This window comes from Nicotiana tabacum, chromosome 12, assembly GCF_000715075.1.
Source record: "Nicotiana tabacum cultivar K326 chromosome 12, ASM71507v2, whole genome shotgun sequence".
Lineage (NCBI taxonomy): Eukaryota > Viridiplantae > Streptophyta > Magnoliopsida > Solanales > Solanaceae > Nicotiana > Nicotiana tabacum.
The window spans coordinates 37,382,536-37,397,592 of NC_134091.1; the positions used below are offsets into that span (position 1 = coordinate 37,382,536).

The 15,057-nt window shown below is 38.3% G+C and overlaps 1 protein-coding gene and 1 pseudogene across 3 annotated transcripts; one reads left to right on the plus strand and one right to left on the minus strand.

Annotated features, from left to right (window-relative positions):
* The first annotated feature begins 3,641 nt into the window (after positions 1-3,641).
* LOC107792448 (inactive TPR repeat-containing thioredoxin TTL3-like) lies at positions 3,642-6,065 on the plus strand. Of its 2 annotated transcripts, XM_016614660.2 has the most exons (5): positions 3,642-4,724; positions 4,810-5,005; positions 5,112-5,394; positions 5,495-5,615; positions 5,737-5,873. In XM_016614660.2, the coding sequence occupies exons 1-4, from the start codon at positions 3,877-3,879 to the stop codon at positions 5,578-5,580; spliced, it is 1,413 nt and encodes a 470-aa protein (XP_016470146.1). In that variant the 5' UTR covers positions 3,642-3,876; the 3' UTR covers positions 5,581-5,615; positions 5,737-5,873. The 2 variants fall into 2 exon arrangements, with proteins under 2 accessions (XP_016470146.1, XP_016470144.1); XM_016614658.2 differs by having other exon boundaries at positions 3,643-4,724; positions 5,112-5,615; positions 5,737-6,065.
* Positions 6,066-6,967: 902 nt separating this feature from the next.
* Positions 6,968-11,224, minus strand: LOC107792449 (F-box/FBD/LRR-repeat protein At5g22660-like; annotated as a pseudogene). Its single transcript, XR_012697549.1, has 5 exons — positions 11,216-11,224; positions 8,730-8,783; positions 7,734-8,645; positions 7,488-7,657; positions 6,968-7,334 (listed from the first exon to the last, which is right to left on the minus strand). The product of XR_012697549.1 is annotated as an F-box/FBD/LRR-repeat protein At5g22660-like (transcript).
* Between the last annotated feature and the right edge of the window lie 3,833 nt (positions 11,225-15,057).

Genomic DNA, 15,057 nt, shown 5'->3' on the forward strand with positions numbered 1-15,057 from the left:
TACATGAACTTTGGGACCGTTAACATCCTTAAAATCAATGACACTAGACTCAACTAAATATGTATCTTCAATGTCTTTGGTTGACTCTAGTATCACTTTTACAACATCGGCATCCTCAAATTCTAGTTTGATAGATTGTTGGTGTTCTACTCTGACCTCCTCCATTAGCACCTCAATTTCTGCATCTAATGTATGCTCTTTTTGGATACTATCCACAATATCAGCTTGTTGAGCATTAAATGCTTCAACTAATTGACTCGCTTGTGTCTCCAGGTTATGAATAATTGCATCTTCCCTTTGGATAGTATCACATAGCCTCTGTATTTGCAGTTGTTTCTCATTACTTTGTTCCATAAAATACTTTAACATAACTTTGATCTCCTTCAGGTCAGCTTCACTGGGTTCTTTGTTCCTGTTAACCTCACAAGAAAAAGTAGAACCATCATAATAAGGGATCCAAAGAGGATAAGACATACAAGCACAATCAGAAAAATGACCATCTTGACCACCACATATATTACACACATTCCACACATAAGATTGAGTTGGTGCGCATAACTCGCTCTCGAAAATATTTTGACAATTTTGCAATGGGTGGTTTTCTCCATAATATGCATAAGGAGGATCGAGAGAAGAATTGCCAACATCAAAACTCTCATAATTCCACGATGTCATGTCTCTCAAATCAATAACTAAAACAAAAATAAAAAAAATTAAATACAAAAAAATAAAAATAAAAGTTGAAACTTGAAACCTAGCAATATGTATACCTACAACTACACCTTAGTTCCCCGGAAGCGGCACCAAAATTTAATCACGGCCAACTCTAGTCCTAAAAAGGATAAGAGGTCGCTGCAAATATAATCCGATCTAAAAGTCCGGAGTCGAATCACACAGAGAACTAAGGCTTCGCTATAATTATTAAGTATCACTAAGAATACAAGTTCGAATAATTTCTAAGTTATAAATATAAAGATTCTTATGTTAAACTAATTAACTAACAAATTAAAGTAGTGAATTACCAACTAGAGATACGAGAGGTTGGAGAAAAGATTAATTAAGGAGGTCTAGAGTTATGATTTCTCTAATTGTCGGAATCCTTCCCGCTACGTCTTTTATAATTTCCCTAAGTATTCTCTATCGATCGTGAGTACTTTGGGTGTCGTAGCTCTCTCTCTCGAGCAACTACCATAATTTACTAGACGTATTCTCTCGAACTACGCTAGCTGGCACTAATTCACCGCTCACTACGATCGCACCAAGGTTTCGTTATCTCTAATCCTGCCTTTAAACCCTCTGTATTGATCTCCCACATACATTAGGAGTGATGTTGTTCAACAACTACCTAAATGCGTACTCTCTCTCGATCAGTATACACACTAAATAGGCACAGTTTATTTATGGCCATTCAATCAATAACAATAAACACGTAGTTGAACAAGTAGAGAAATCCAACGGCTTAATTATATAAAAATATCACAAGAATTTATCCTACAAAAGGTTCTATTAAAGCCCTAGATAACAAATTAGCTATTCATAATAGTATGAAAAACTACAATACTAGAATTCATAACCAATAATGAAAATAGGAAGAAGGAAGTGAAAAACTCGTAGAAGAATTCTCCGCCTTGCTCCTGGTGTGTTCTTGCCTCCTTTGGTCGATAATCTTCTCTAAGAACGTCCCCCTCCTAGGTCGAATCTGCTGTAAAAAACGTCCTCCTCTCCCCCTCCTAAAGTGAGTTTAAAAACTATTTATATGGGATAGGGTTAGCATGGGGCAAAATAATATAAGCTCACTTCGAAATAGCCTTTTTAGGATAGCTCGTTCACTCTCTCGTGCGCACGCGAGAGTGAACGAGCAAAGTTCTTCTCTTTTTCTTTTCCTTCTAGGTATCTCGTGCACTTCCATGCCTTTTTGCCATAATCCGCTGTTTTTTTCTCAAGCTTTTCCTCAGCTTGCTTGTTCACTCTCTCATGTGCACGCGAGAGTGAATGAACAACGTCCTTCTTTTGTCTTTTGGTCCCGAATTAACTTTTTTTGCTCATTTTTTGTCCAACTTGCTTCTACACATAAGAATGCATGTAATGAGCATAATTTACTAAAAAAACTCATGTAACTTACTGTAATCACACAAGTTATGAAATATGCATTTTTGGCCGTTTATTAAAAGACAAAGCGGAAAGGTAATGGTTGTTGTTTAAAAAGCAAAATATAGGAGTTTCTGTGATGTTTTCGTCCCATAACTACGCACTGAGATTGCTTTTATTCGGCCAAACTTCAGTTGCTTCATTGCTTTGTTAAAAACTGAAAATATTTTAAATACTTATACTCACTATTAAGAAAGTTAAATCCGAGTTATTCCAAAACGATTATGGAATGCCCGAATCGTGACACAAAATAACTTTTACATTTGGTACAAGTAATGATGTCAATTTTCTTAAAGATCTTCAATTAGAAAATGGAAGAGGAGAGATAGCTTAGGTGTATTGTCCTCTTTCCAAAAGTTGAAAACTTTGACTACATTTTTGGCAAGGTTAGAAATGTTATTGTCACAAAATGAAAAACTCATTGTTTCATATTGATTTTGCCGAAATTGGATTATGGACGGCAGGCACCGACGAATTTCTAAAGCCATGCAGCAGAAGAAAAGTGTCTATTTTTTGGTCAAATTCTTTGGAATTTATATTATTGGCCTCAAAGTGAACACAGTATTTCTTACACTAAATGACAAGCTTTGTTGGAAAAATCGCGTTACAATAAGGACATGCCGAATTATATAATATGTCTTACTAGAATTATTGTTTGAAATTTCTGACTGTATATAGAACTATATTCTTTTCATCTTGTTTGATTTATTTAACGAGGCATTTTTCCTTTTTTTTTTAAAAAAAACCGAAATCTTTCTTTGAATAACAAGACCACCGATTTTAGAACATGGAAGGAGTAGTAATAAATACAAGTACTTCATTAGTGGTGGCAAACGGTAGGTCGGATCGGATCAGATATGGGCGAGTTAAAACGAATAATGTAAATGACAATTCATGTTATAATAAAGTTGTTGTAATTATCATTCAACTAAACTTTTTAATAAGTAAACTTAAGTTATAAAAAAAGACAGTTTAATACACAAATCATCTCGTGTTTACACATGGTTTGGGAAGTGCCACATTAAATGTGATTTTAAATACTGAAATGTATTATCTGAACAATGGGTTCATTTCTTGGGACGTTGAGAAACAAATTCAACTCTTCTTTAGTTATATAAATATATATTTTCTTTTCAGTTAATAATAGAATTCTTAATTTCTCAACTTGCGTGTTAGATTTTTTCAGAAGGTTTGGCGAATGAAACATGTTTGCACGTGTGAATTTTTAAGTAATCCTGCCGGAATAAAAACTTTGTTATGATTAGGTGGAAGGTCCTACTTGTTTGGCACTATAGGAAAGAAATTTTAAAGAAATCGTTCCAAATAACACTTTCTTGATAAGACATTCGTTGGTACTTTATTAGAACGACGAGTCTTGTCCCCTTTTGGAATTTTGTTTGATAGGCCAAAACTCTTAGCGGCAAAAGAAAATAAAGTTGGTTTCTTGACTTCCACTCTAGGACCTTTAAAGAGTATATATAAGTAATCAAAACATTTGTTCTATCTGAATCAGGGCCTATCACATTGAACCCTTCATATTCAAGTTTTATCTTTGATTTCTTTCCCCTTTCTTGGACCATGTGTCTACTGGATTGTGTTTAAAAATTAATATCTTTTTTCCATTTGACCTTTCCACTTTGATTCATGAATACTTCACTTTGGATAAAGCTTCCATTTCCTCTAAAATAGCTTATTAAAAACCAGATAGCAAATTGTGAAGGAGGAACAATGGCTGAAATTGCAGAGAGGTCAGTGGAAATTCAATTGGGTTGTGGTTTAATGGCAGCAATTTTTCAACTTGGAAAATCTAAGCCAAGTAAACAACCAGTGCCACCACTTCCCACCAAGTCCAGTGCCAATGATCTAACACCAATTAGGCCAAGCATCACATATTTAGACGCCAAGAAATCAGCCAAAAATCCAAGAAAACTAGGTGTGAAACATTCCACTCAACCACTCTCAATCACTCCGAGGAATTCGATTTCCCATGATCAAAAACATGTTAGGAGATCAACATCCGATGGTACGAGAATCAGCTCGAAGCAATCGTCCACTTTTTCGAGCTCACACAAAATGTCACAAGTTGTCAACTTGGCCAACACTAAAAAGCCTAGGAGGGAACCAACTTTCACCCCCTCTGACTTGACCGCGACTGGAGCATTGAACCGTGCTTCCTCCACAGGCAACATTATGTTATTAGGCCAATTAGGAAATCTGAAGCAACAAAAGAACCAAAATGGCTCAAGTGATCAAAAGACTATAGGCAGAGTAGTCTTGATGGGGAACATAGTAAAACAACCTAGTATAAGGAGCCATATGTTAAATAAATTGGACCCTGATGTGCTAAAGTGTATGGGAAATGAGCATTATAGAAATGGAAGATTTGAGGAAGCAATGGCTTTATATGATCAAGCAATTTCCATCAATCCAAGAAATGCATGTTATTATAGCAACAAAAGTGCAGCTTTAATGAGTTTAGGCCGTCTTATGGAGGCAGTGATTGAATGCAGAGAGGCCATCCGGCTAGACCCTTTTTATCACAACGCTCAATCTCGCCTTGCAAGACTATATCTCAGGTACTAAAATCATGTGATCAAAACAGAAGTTTTTAAGTAATTAGATGGTGTTCTTTACTTTAGTTGATAATATTCCCCTCAACAGATTGGGAGAAGCAGAGAAAGCAATAGATCATTACAAACAATGTGGACGAAAAGTTGAAAGAAGAGACATTGCTGAGGCTCAAGATCTTAAAAGAAGCATCTGCAATTGCATAGAAGCTCATAAGCTAAGGGATTACAGCACATTACTTAAGGAGAGCCAAAATGCAATGTCTTTTGGTGCAGATTCAGCTCCACAGGTTGAAACAACTTAGCCCTTTTCTTAATCATCAAGTTTAATTAAAAACTTTACCTGTTTAAAGATGCTTACTTTATGTTTCCACCTTCTTTTTTGTACTCAAAAAGATCATTGCAATGAGAGCTGAAGCATTGATGAAATTACAAAGACATGAGGAGGCATACATCACTATTCAGAAGGGACCTAATTTTGAAACGGAACTTTGTACTTGCCTTTTCGGCTCAACTAAAACAGCGTATTTGTTAATAATTCGAGCACAAGTTTACACATTAGTAGGCAGGTTCGACGATGGAATTGCTGCAGCTCAAGAGGCTGCGAAACTTGACTTGAGCAATGAAATAACCAAAATTTTAAGAAGAATTAAAGGGTTGGCATCAGCTCGGTTAAAGGGTAATGACCTTTTTAAGGAATCAAAATACACAGACGCTTGTTCTATTTACACTCAAGGATTAGAACAGGAGCAATACAATTCTGTTTTGTTATTTAACAGAGCAGCTTGTCGATTCAAGTTGGGACAATTTGAGAAAGCAGTGGAGGATTGCACTGCAGCTCTTGTATTACGTTCTTCATATTTAAAGGCTAGATTTAAAAGAGCTGATTGCTACATGAAGGTAAAATTACTCTTTGTACACATCTCTTTTTTTCTTTAATTTCTATTATTATTTCATAGATCATACACTAACCTGATGGGTTTTTTCCCCTCATTTTTGATTCTTGCATTTTATTACATAGTTGGAAAGATGGGAGGCTGCAATTCAAGATTATGAAATTTTGTTACAAGAAAAACCAGGGAATGAGGAAGTTAAGAGGGCATATTTAGATGCAAAGATTCAATTAGAAAGGGAGCGGAATGAGGATCAAAAGCAAAGAAAGTTAAGCAATGGATCTAATTTAGTGTTAGTCACCAGCAATTAACATTTGTCTTTATATTTTGCTTGTTTATGAAGAAGATCTATTTGGTTATTTCATGTTTAATACTAGATGAATTCTGCAATGTATTTGTATATATATTCAAGTCATTATTAATAAGAAAACAGATATAGGAAACTTTTTTTCTTTTTCCGGATTGTTTGAACATATCTTGACCAGATCATATAAGAGTAGTTAATAGCACTATCTTTTTCTTTCTCAAGCATTCGGAAATTACTTTTTATTATTTTATGTTGCCTTTTTGTGAATTTTCATGCAGAAAGAAAGTTGGTATGCCCCTTTAACTTGTTATTATAGCATTTCTGATCTTTTGTTCGGCACCCTGGCGTCAAGCTTTTAATTAATTAAGTACTAATTAATTTAAGAAAGAAGCGCAATTTAGGGAATTCATTTAGAGATAAAGCACCACATTTATCCTTTTCTATGATACATGTCTTCACATATCATTTAATCATACAGTAATTAACTAATACGTTTTACACCTTTATTTATAATTTAATCACAGTATTTGATATGAACATAAGGGATAAGTTTTTAGACGGTGAATATGATAAATAGGCAAATAGGAAGTGCTGTTTGCTTTTAGAAGAAGAAAGGTTTGAGCTTTTCCCTAATTCCTATATTGGATTTGGTACAACTTCAACACTATATCAGGCTTTACAAAAGACCTTTCTCAAATCTCTATATACAGAAGTTTTACTTAATTAGAATCAAGAATTGCTAATCACTTGCTATTTCATCAATTAATTACATGGGGAGAAGTCTCAGGTCATTATGAGAGGCCAAAATGGAGGGGCAACCCGAAGTATGAGTTTTTACAGTACAGTAGAAAAGTAAAAACAGTGTAAGTAATCCTATTATAATAAATACTCCATTTAAATTGTATGTAAAATTGCCAGCACCATAAATCTTGTTATTAGACTTGACACAAACATTACATAAGGTCAAAATAAGCAAATTTCGAAATATAAATTAGATCATACATAAAGCTCCCTCAGGAATACAATCATTATATTAAACCACATTTCCCCTCTAGCATAAATCTTAAATATACGGGTCCAAATAACTGAAAATTAACATATTATTATTTCCATAAATTAACCTTCACAGTATCACCAACTCAATAGGCGAAGGTACTTCACCTTCAAGCTGGAGCTTAGCAAAATTTCCTGTCATTTGCTCCTCAATTTCTTCTGATTCCGACGGGACAAGGTCATATTGATTACGAGGATCAACAACGATTTTCTCGAGCACCATAGCATTTTCCAAAAAATACCTAACGAGTTCAAGTTTAAGTTCACCGATACTTCAAAAATATCCGAAAAAACGTGATCACTTTGAGGTGATGTAGTGAACATCTTACAGTCTTCACACACTCCCATTCTCGCCTCGTGGGATTACTCCAAAACGACTGCCAATGAGAAAAATTGAACCCACAGTTACACAAACTCATATGGCAAACAATTAGTACATAGGAAATGCAGAATATGAAAATGAAGTTAATTTATGTAGTTTTTGGTATAATCAAGACATCCAAAATGATCAAATCAGACTTGACACTTACCTTCAACTCAAATTCCTTCAACTGTGGAGCCGCCCCTATGACATTTATGCAACCTAAGACACTCATGTCTTCCTTTGCTAAAACTTCTACGACAAATTTCTTGAGCTTGGTGAGTTCAGGAAATTTGTAATGCTCCAAGTACTCCTGGGAAATATTTACAACACACCAATTAGTACAAGCAATAAGTACAAGCAAAGTAAAGATAGATATACATTTGAAAATTTTGTTCACTGACCAATCCATTACAAGCATGTATTTTGAGGACCTCTAGCTGAGAGAGAACACATGAAACCCAACTCCAAGGCAATATTTCATCCAAATATGTGTGAACATGAAACCCGCAATTTCTACCTCAATCAGCATCGGGACATTACGAAGCAATAATTTGTCGCCTGCTGAAGTCACAAGTGTTACAAGGTTTGTATCACAGATTTGAAGTAATTTTACACGGTGGTAATACGCCAGTACCATATCTCCAAGCGTTTCAACTTGAGGAAAGGACCAACGACATTCAAATTTACCAGGAATATGATTGAACCACCATTTCTTCAAGAAAAGGACAATTGTGCAGGAAGAAGTCAAGAACATCTCCTGTCACATTTACAGACTTAAATAACAGTACCTTTATATGCTTAAAATTATGCAAGAAAGGCTTGAACATGTGGAAATGTGGTTGACAAGCATTATCAGTGAGATCGAGGAGTTGGGGCGGGAAAGTATAAAAAGTTTTAGGATCTCCAATCCCCACATCTCCTGTCGGATAAGTCAAACTCTAGCCTTTGCACTTGCCTAGCAAAGGCAAACTCAAGCCACTTGTCAATCTCATACTGGGCGAATTGTTTAAATGGAAACAAACACGAAATTGGTCTAATCTTTGACCTTTACACATTTGCAACGTACGGTTGACCCATCTCACATACTTCTTCATGTGCCTTTTCTGAAGCTTTTGATCCACTGCTACTTCGTCCAATTGTTTGGTAGCATCAAAATCAAGCCGAGGAACATATCTCCACAAGATTAACCAACGCTTGGAGAGGACACTGGTGTCTGCTGCTTCCTTAACGCTAAGGTAAGACAGTATATGTACAAGAACTTCATCAGGCAACTGACTAATGCGATCCTCCGGAGTGCAAACTCGTCTTGAACACTAGAAAAATAGAGAATAAAAACTGTTTCATCAAATCAATCAATGAGAAAAGAATAGTAGCAGAAGTCTTGTAGCAGGATTTACCTTCTTTAGAGCAAAATTATTGGAAAGCTGCAGCCTTTTCGCCATGAGAGTCTCCTGCAGCATAACAATTAACGGAATGAAATAAAAGTTTATATTTTTCTTTCTTCTTCCAACTACCAGAGTCAATCAGTACTAACATGGCCATAACATACTCTCAAAAATCATAAAGAAACTTATATTACGAGTACAAAATAGGTGGGGAAAAAAGTTAATTGGAGAAGACTAATAGTATATAGATTTTGAGAAGAAACTAAAACTAAAATATCGTAGTATTACATGGGAAGGAAAGAAGCAGAACAAAGATGCAGTTTGTTGATACCACCAACACGATTGCTCTTTCCGACCGGAACCCGGATTGTAAAAGCAGCCAGAACTTGCGCGCGCCGGACACCCGCGAATTACATACGTGATATTTTAAGAACTAGCTCCGTTTTACAAACTTTATTGTAACAATAGCTTCCTTTTATTTTATTTACATTGACAATTGATTCTCTTTTTCAACCCTTTCACTCTATTGCTTCTGCAACTCTTCTTACTCCCCTTCTCCTGTATATGCCCTCAGCCTTTAATTTGCTAATGTTGAGTTCCTTCGATTTTTGAACTAAACATCAAAGAATCTCAAATTCCTTTTAATTACACAAATACTCATATAATATAACTCAATTTTGAGAACATCCCTTATTTTTTTTTATTCAAGCACTTTCACCTCCTATATTATGAAAATTCTACACTCACACTCCTTATAAGGTATATCCCTAAATAGTTACACTAAAACTTAATCTCCTTAAAGGAGTTCTTTTGGGCATATCCTCTTTCATATCCCGTAGTTGAATTTTCATCTACCCTGTACCAACTACATCACCAATCACCCTCCATTCTCTTATTTGAACTAAACGTCGGGAATATTCCAATCCCACTGACTAATGAGGACAAAGTCAGACTCTACCAACCTTAAAAAAATTCCCTAATTATCAAAATATTTGGGAGGAAAATTTCACACCAAGTGTTGCGAGCAAAGTTGGCACACTTATGGAAACCAATAGAACCCCTCACCCTCATTAATTTGGGCTGGAATTTTTTTATAGTCAAATTCATTCTCGAAGAGAGCATGACTAGGATCTTGACAGAGGGCCTATGGTTTGTAGCGGGACATTTCTTATCGGTTCGCCGATGGGAACCAAATTTTGTCCCAGTAGAATATAAGATAGCCATAACAGTTGTATGGATCAGGCTATCCCAGTTGTCGGCAAAATTCTACGATAAAGCCAGTCTTGAACAAGTCGGCAACATAATCGGGAAACTCTTAAAGATCGACACATGTACCTCCTCCACCCAAAGGGGAAGATACGCAACGATATGTGTTTAAGTAGCATTGGAGATTCCAGTTACCTCTACAGTAAACATAGGCACCCACATCCAGCCCATACTGTATGAGGGGGAGGGGATTCTTTGCAAGGCTTGTGAGAGGATTGGGCATACAATTAGGTTTTGTTCCTTCAATGTTAAAACCCCATATCAAAACCCACAACCAGATCCCCACACAAATGTCCCCCCTCCCCCCGGAGAAGAAACAGCGTAGAACAGAGACGGTCAATGGAAAACTGTCCCTTTTAGGAAAAAACAAGCATCTACAATGGTAGCAGAAGGGAACAACGGCGACGACTACCCAAATACAAGTAAAGCGATTTAATTCGACATCAGGTACGTTCCTTGTCCTGAACCACAGGCCTTCCATGGGCTCCATAAATTAGGGCCGTGTTGAAAATGACTCAGGGAGCCAGCTAGCCCAAAAGGGGTGATCTCTTGACCTAAAAGGGCTAGATACCTCCCAGGGCTTCTATGACCCAGAAGCAAATTAGCCCAAATCACTAATTGGGCGCGAGTAGCCCACGTGACCCACCACATATCAAACATTCTGGTCATAAAAGGCACCTACCTAATACACTAATAAAAGATGCCTCTTTGGGCATAATACCTTACACCCACACTCACAAATTTGATACAAACAAGGTGGAAGAAGATACCTTAGGTGGACTTCTATTTGTGCCCCCCAAATCGAGTATTCTTACATAAAATAAAAATATCCCAGTCTCTCAAAGAAATACACTCATAGCCCAATCCCACTTGTCAGTGAGCCACCCCACCCTAAGGGACCTAAACATTGATCCCATTACAATGCCAAAGAAAACCCATCTCTCTCTCTCTCTCTCTCTCTCTCTCTCTCTCTCTCTCTCTCTCTCTCTCTCTCCCCTGACGGTGCCACCTCATCTACAGGTAATCGATTACCTACTTCACATCAATCTCCCATAGTTATTAGTGAAAATCTAGCAATTCCGGTCTGAATTAGAGGGGAATGAGGGGGGGGGGAGTTATATAGTAGTAGAAATTCGGCAAACAAACAAGGAAATATTATAAAATCAACATAAATAATGAAATAATATCATGCAAAATTAGTAAAAGTCAGATTAGGGAAAAAATAGGTAAACCCTAGTTGACAGAAATCGGAGATTGGCCGGAGATCTTGGCTTGGCTAATCAGACCCAATATAGCCTTGCCATGGTTCACATGGACGAGATTTTGTCCAGATTCAAGCGATTGAAGTTGAAAAGACCCAAATCTAAGAGATAGTACTTGCCAAGTTTAGGCAAGTACTAAGTGATACCATAGCCTTACAAGTAGTGCCGATATAACACATAAAAGGTAAGAAAATCATGGAAAGAATCCATGATTGAGACAGATTTGGAGAAAATTGAGAGGTCGACTAGGGTTTCTGAGGAGAGGAGAAGAGAGGATTCAAAGGCGGCGTCTGGGAGGAAATGATAGGGTTTTGGGGCAGGTTAGGTTAATTAAAATGGGTGAATGACTATGGGTCGTTGATCATTTGAGATCAACGGCCAGGGTTAGAGGAGAAGCGGGCGGGTCGCGGAACGGGTCCCGGCTGAGTTATAACTAAAGGGGTCATTTGGTCTTGGGCCAGGGGGTTGGGATAAGTATATTGGGCCAATTTTGGTCCAAAAATTAGTTTAAATCTGGGCTATTATTTAAATAGGCAATATTTATCGAAAGTAATTTATAAAAATAATTAATAAATAAATAAAAATATTATTTATGTACTAAAATGATTAAAAATAATAACTTAGTATTATAAAAAATATAAAATGCTATTTTGACTCAAATAATATAAATAAAGAGCATTTATGTATGAATATGGGCTATTGCTGCAAAATTGTACAAATAGCCTTTAAAATATTAATGTAATTATATATAAAAAATAAAGTAAAATATTTGAAACCTGTGTTATAGGTGCAAATAATAATTTTAGGTAATATCACAAAATAATTTGAAGAAATAATTAATAAGTATTCAAGTAATTTAAGTACAGGGAAATCAATTTAAAAACTTTAAATATTATGAAAAAATATAGAAAATGCTCGTATAGATTTGTAAACTAAATAATGATGCAAAAAATGATATTTGAAAGTATATATATTATTTGAGAAAATATGAGGGCAAAATTGGGTATCAACAATATATACGAAGATATTTACAAGGACCGATCAGGGTCCCGCACAAAAAATCAAAAAAGAAAAAACCTAAGATTCCTAATTTTCCTCAGGGGTGGTTTCTTCTCCATCGAGGTCCTCGCCATTCTCGGACCCGATCTTGCTGCCATCATCATCATCATCATCGGAAGAGGCCAGCACTCTAGCATCAGCTTAATACTCTCTAGCCTTTATTATCTCGTCGGTAAGATCGAAACCTCGAGCGTGGATCTCCTCGAGGGTTTTCCTCCGAGATTGGCATTTGGCGAGTTCAACAATCCAATGTGCTCGAGTTTGAGCGGTCTCGGCTGCCTCTCTCGCTTGGACTTGAGCGGCTTCAGCATCGGCCTGGTAGACGACCAGGATCGCATCTGCCTCGACCTTTTCCTTTTCAGCTTCAGATTTGACCTTTGCAAGTTCGGAAGCCAACCGAACCTTGAGCTCCTCTATTTTCTTTGCCTGAGCCGAGCTCTTCTCCTTCGTGCCTCGAAGCTGACTTTCGACCAATGATAATTGGGCTCGAGCAGTCTCTTTTTCTGCAACAAAGCAGTCCATACTTTCTTTCCACCCTAAGTCTCTGCCTTCATCATGTTGACCTCCTCGTGGAACTGCCCGATCCTCTCGACCTTCTGCTTCAGCTGTGAGATTGAAATGTTAGCCACCGTTCCTAAATCGAGCCCATGAGCTTTTAAGATTTTCCTTACTTGCTCGATCAGGTCGGTCTGATCTTTGTGAGCTGTGGCCAACTCGGCTCGGAGGTCCTTGATCTTTTCTTCTTTTTGCCCACCGAGAAGGTTGAGGGAATTCCTCTCCTCGGTAAGCCTTTGTATGTCGGCCTCATACCGACTCAGCTCAGCTCAAAACCGAGAAAATGCTTCCCGATAAAGCGCAGAGGCCTACGCAGAAAGAAGAAAAAAAAAGTTAGACATGAAAAGAAAAATAAACACAAGGTTAATACCAACAAGGGGAGTTAAGGCTTACCCAATTCAGAGCTTGCTGCGCTTTATTGAAAAGGCTCGATGCCTCGCCTGAGTCCTTCCTCGAGACCTCCAAGTCACTCAGGCCGGTAGCATCTTCGACCCCAGTAAAGTAATCACGGAAGAGGTCCTCCCTTCCATGGGCTCCTTCGATGGAGGGGGTCTTCAAGGCCCGAGCCTCTTGAATCATCTCCTCAGAAAATGAGGAGAGCAGCGGGGAGCCTCTTATTCCTATTACCCCAAGTGGATCACTTGGGGCGTTTTCTCCATCTCGAGGGGCCTCGAGACTAGCCCCTACAGTCGTACCCACCGTTGGCTCATTATGGTGGGAGGCATCTTCAATCCTCGATGACTCGGGGACTTCGCCCAAGTGTCTTTCCGAGACCCTATCATCTCGAGATGGAGTCTCTGCAGACTTCACCGATTCAGTGGCCTTTGGGGCCTCAGTGCTCATTCCCACTCGGGCCACCAGCCCGGAGTCGTCTTCTTCCTCTTCTTCGTCTTCCTCCCTTAGACGTCGAACATAGTCTTCGGTCAGAAGGATGATGTTCTTCTTCGGCTTACGAGCCGCCTTCTTCTTAGGTTCTGGATCCTCGGAGGTTGAGGTCTTTTTCCTCTTTTTGTCCTTAGTCGGTTTCGGTGCCGGAATCGAAATCTCCTCCTCACCAGATAGGGGCCTCATGACCGCATCCTTGCCCAGGCCTGTACACGAGAAAATTGAATAAGTAGAAGAAGTGCATCTTAGTCGAATAATCAAATACACAAAAAGTGGGATTACCATGAGTCTTGGCCTCCCATCAGCCCTTTGATAAATCGCGCCATGAGCGCTCGGCGTATTAGAGGTCGAGGCCAGGTTCCGAACCCAGCTCTCAACGTCGGGAATTGCATGGGGCATCCAAGCAACTGCTACATCATGGAAAAAGACATCGATGAGAAAAAATAAAGGAACAAATAATACATGGAAGCTAACAGTGAGACGGTACTTACGATTCATGTTCCATTTTTTAGGAAATGGCATCTTCTCGGCTGGGATTAGGTCGGAAGTCCTCACTCGAACGAACCGGCCCATCCAGCCTCGGTCTTTATCCTCGTCTATGCTCGAGAACAGTACTTTGGTATCCCGACATTGGAGTTTTATTAACCCACCTCGATAGAGGCAGGGGCTATACAATCTGATAAGGTGATCGAGGGTGAAAGGGAGCCCCTCGATTTTGCTCACGAAGAATCGGAGCAGAATAACAATTTACCAAAAGGAAGGATGGATTTGGCCTAGGTTTATTCGATATTGACGGAAAAAAGCAATGATGATGACGTAGAGGGGGCTCAGTGTGAAAGGTAAGTGTAAACACTTAGAAACCCTTCCACATGGGTGGTGATGTCTTCTTCGAGGGTCGGGATCACCACCTCTTTGCCCTCCCATTTGTAGTCTTTCTTTACCTGCTTAAGGTAACCTTCAGTTATCGAGCATATATACCTCGACACTGAAGATTTGTAAAAGGGAAGAACTTAAGAGATGTAAAAGCTTTGGAGATTAGAAGGAAGTGAAAGTAAAGTTTGAATCAATGAAGAAGGGCTCTATTTATTGGATTCACGGCGACGGTTCAAAGGCACTAGTGGCCGACCACCAACTGACACTCATTAATAACTTGGGGAACTGTACCGACGAGACATTTTGATCACTTCCGTTGCTTACGTCACGACGGTGACGTCATGGAAGGTCGAGGTAAAAATTAAAGGCTCAATTCGTTTCTTGTCATTACACTCCAAAAAATGAGGGGACTATCTGTATATGGTTAAAACCGAGCCCAT

Excerpts from the sequence above, each read along its gene's own strand:
- LOC107792448 (XM_016614658.2), top strand. The coding sequence starts at position 3,877 with ATGGCTGAAATTGCAGAGAGGTCAGTGGAAATTCAATTGGGTTGTGGT. Across the intron at positions 5,006-5,111 it reads GTGCAGATTCAGCTCCACAG|ATCATTGCAATGAGAGCTGA; the intron begins GTTGAAACAACT and ends GTACTCAAAAAG. Across the intron at positions 5,616-5,736 it reads GAGCTGATTGCTACATGAAG|TTGGAAAGATGGGAGGCTGC; the intron begins GTAAAATTACTC and ends TTTATTACATAG.